A 3,531-nucleotide genomic window follows, 5' to 3' on the forward strand; every position below is an offset into this window, starting at 1 on the left:
CTCAGAGCGGCTTACAAACTCCTTTCCCTTCCCCTCCCCACAACAGACACCCTGTGAGGAAGGTGGGGCTGAGAGAGCTCTGGCAGAAACTGCTCTTTTTTCAAGAACAGCTCATTATCAGAACTATGGCTTGCCCAAGGTCATCCAGACAGGTGAAAGTGGAGGAGGGGGGAATCAAACCCGGTTCTCCCAGATTAGAGTCTGCGCACTTAACCACGACACCAAACAGATGAAAATAAGACCGATGAGCAAAGAGCCAAAGCTATGTCCATTCTTGGTTAAGAGACGGGATGGGAAGGGACAAAAAGTATCAATGACTATGAAGCTACATTCTCCCCCGCCTTTACCTGCATGTGACTCACTTCCGAAGTTACTATCCATACTTTAAGAATGCCGGTCACCGACACTGCAACAACGGTGTCCTCTAGGGAAAAGAAAAGAAAAAGAAATGAAGACTACTCACAAGAAGAAGAACTGTCATAATTTCCCCCCCATCAAAGCAAAGATAAACATGTTAAATTCTCATGTTTTTAAAAACTCAGTGGAGATGCACTCTACGCATTATCTTCATTAAGTATACCGTATTCACGTAGAGGCAGTCAATGGCAAACCACCTCTGCTCATCCTCTTGCCTTCGAAACCACAGGGGGGGTCACCATAGGACAGTGGCAGCTTAATGGCACTCCCCACCACCCTTCACAGCCTGAGAAGCTCTGGACAGGATATGCAGGATTCTCTCTACCTCTCACCAAATACGCCAGGTGGGTTAGGGCTGCAGGGAAAGCCTCCGGGCCAACTAGTGAATTCCTTACACGAGCAAGGACTGGCGCTTGGATTTGTTATACAATGTGGCCTTACACGAGCAAGGACTGGCGCTTGGATTTGTTATATGCAAACCTAAAGTTTCAGCCACTACACGTAGCCTTTGGATGGCTTCACGTTCAACTATACTAACAAGAGCTAATCCGCTCCCGTGAGCCAGACCGATGCAGTCTGAGGTAAGAGAGCCCGCCATAGATCCTCAGCCAATCCATGCGGAAGGGGATGAGGCTCAGTGGGAGAGCTTGGCATGTGGAAGGTCCCAGGCTGAGTCACTGGCATCTCCAGTTAAAAGGACCAGGCAGAAGGTGATGTGAAAAGGCCTCTTCCTGTTGCCCTGGAGAGCTGCTGCCGGTCTGAGTAGACAACATTAATTTATTTGATTTGATTTAGATCCCCACCCTCCCCTGCGAGTGGGCTCAGGACGGGAGATCATGATTCTATGATTCTATGGTTCTATTCTTTCGGGTATGCTGTAGAGCTATCTTTCGGCTATGCTCCTGCAGAGTGCAGGGGGTTGGACTAGATGACCTGCAGGGTTCCTTCCAAGTCTAAAATTCTATGATTCGGGTCACACGTGTCAGTAAATACACGGAATACATCAAATTGAAACATTTTAAAAAAACAACCCAAATTAACAACTACCAGTACATTTACTGACCAGATTCAAGATGGCAGCTATTCCGGGACTTTGGGCACCTCCTGAGGAAGCTAGTTAGATGATTTGATTTATTACATTTCTACCCTGCCCTCCCAGACAAGGCCAGCTCAAGGTGGCCATACATCATGACCTGTTGCCTGGGAACGTCTTGTTGATCTCGTAAACAGGGTTGGTCAGGATGGGCACTATAAGCACTGCAGCAGTACAGACTATGCGGGCACTGAGAGCAAGGGAGGCCGAGATGGATTGGACATCCGCCACCTCATCCAAAGGCCTGCCGGAACAACTCTGTTTTACCTGCAGAACTCTAGTAAGTCCCGCAGGGCCCTGATCTCCAGTGGGAGTGTGTTCCACCAGGCCGGGACCAGGGCAGAAAAAGCCCTGGCTCTTATCGAGACTAAACGGATGTCTTTCAGGCCAGGGACTACCAGAAGGTGTTGTTCGGCTGAGCGTAAAGCTCTTTGGGGCACATACAGGGAGAGTCGGTCCTGTAGGCATGTTGGTCCCTCACCACGTAGGGCTGTAAAGGTCATTACCAATGCTCCCTCTAAGCTGTGGAGTCTTCTGAGCAAAAATTCTACTTTGTGAGCTACTGGCATTAGAGCTGTGAGCGAGTGATCTGGCTACTGCATAAATCAGTTTGCTGTGGAGCCATCCTTCCTGAGCTAAGACAAAAAGGTGTGAGCCGGAGGCTAAAAAACTGTGAGCTACCTCACACCAACTCAGCTTAGAGGGAACACTGGTCATTACCATAACCATGAACTGGATCCGGTACTCCACTGGCAGCCAGTGCAATTGGCGCAACAGCAACCATGATGGACCAAGGATCTGATTCGGTATAAGAGAGCTTCCTGTGTCAATTTGCACACGGCAGATGAGTACAGGAAAGCAAGGGGACAGCATGAATTGTCCTGTCCACATAAGCCCAGTTAAAAAATTCCTATAGAGTCCCCCCCCCAATGTAATGATGAATAATCTATCTTTCAAGAAGTCCTGTATGGCATGAAAACACGCTGTTGATTTGCCCTTCCTTTAGAGGCAAACTGCTATTAAATATTATTAGCAAATAAAAAGCAGGTATTTACAGCGTAACAATTTCTTGGCATTTTAATGCTGGGAGGGAATCCAGAGGTCCTCCATCAACAATTTCCCTTAGTTTCCGAAATATCTCCCCGTTATACCAACAGTGCAATCCCAGGCATAGCGACACCCTTCTAAACCCACTGTCTTCAATAAACTTAGGACATAACTCTGTTTAGGATTGCACTTTCTTTCTATGCTCAGAATATAATGACATTGTAAAATCTTACAACTAAAAACTCAGAGTCTTTCCCCAAAAAAATATCACAGTAGGCAAACAAAAGAAGAAGAAGAATTGTTTCTTATACCCACGGCTATTTTCGGGCAGGAACGCACAGGAACGGAGTTCCGGCTGGCTTCAGAGTTGGCCACGCCCACTACAGCCAAAACTTCTGTGTGCGTGGCTACAGAGGGAAGGCCTGGAGAGTGACTCCCCCCCCAGCGACTCTGAGGCAGGCGGGCTAGGGGGGCCCCTGCAAGGATCGGGGATACATTTAAATGCCTCTCCCGGCCTGTCCAAGGGCTGGCTTGCCACGGGGCACCCAGGCAAGCCAAGGGAAGGCATGGGGGTGGGGCCTAATATACTAATGAGTTTCTGAAGTTGGGTGTGGCCTATCATGCTAATGAGTTCCTGCTGGGCTTTTTCTACAAAAAAAGCCCTGCTTATACCCCAATTTTCTCCAACTTAAGGAGTCTCAAAGTGACTTACAATCACCTTTCCCTTCCTCTCCCAACAGCAGGTACCTTGTGAGGTAGGCCAGAGCCCTGCGGGACCTTATGCAGTTCCACAGGGCCTGTAAGGCCAAGATGCTCCACCAGGCTTTTGGTTAGGGACAGCGACAGTTTTGAAACATGGCTGGCACCCACCCCCATAGTAGAAAAAACCAAAAAGAACTCAGGATACGGCCAAAAAATTTTCAGAACGCCAGCTTTTTCAATTGTTATAGTTGCTAGTGATGCCATCTTGAATT

The 3,531-nt window shown here is 48.2% G+C and overlaps 1 protein-coding gene across 1 annotated transcript in view; it reads right to left on the reverse strand.

The window, feature by feature from the left end:
• WDR7 (WD repeat domain 7) overlaps positions 1–424 on the reverse strand; it is a gene marked incomplete at its 5' end in the record, with an annotated part of 300,870 nt that extends 300,446 nt beyond the window's left edge. Inside the window, one exon of the mRNA XM_015405476.1 lies at positions 348–424. Coding sequence (XP_015260962.1) covers positions 348–424 — 77 coding nt within the window. The remainder of the gene's footprint in view (positions 1–347) is intronic.
• Between the last annotated feature and the right edge of the window lie 3,107 nt (positions 425–3,531).

Source organism: Gekko japonicus, unplaced genomic scaffold (genome assembly GCF_001447785.1).
Source record: "Gekko japonicus isolate JY-2015 unplaced genomic scaffold, Gekko_japonicus_V1.1 scaffold2013, whole genome shotgun sequence".
In the NCBI taxonomy this organism is placed as follows: Eukaryota; Metazoa; Chordata; class Lepidosauria; order Squamata; family Gekkonidae; genus Gekko; species Gekko japonicus.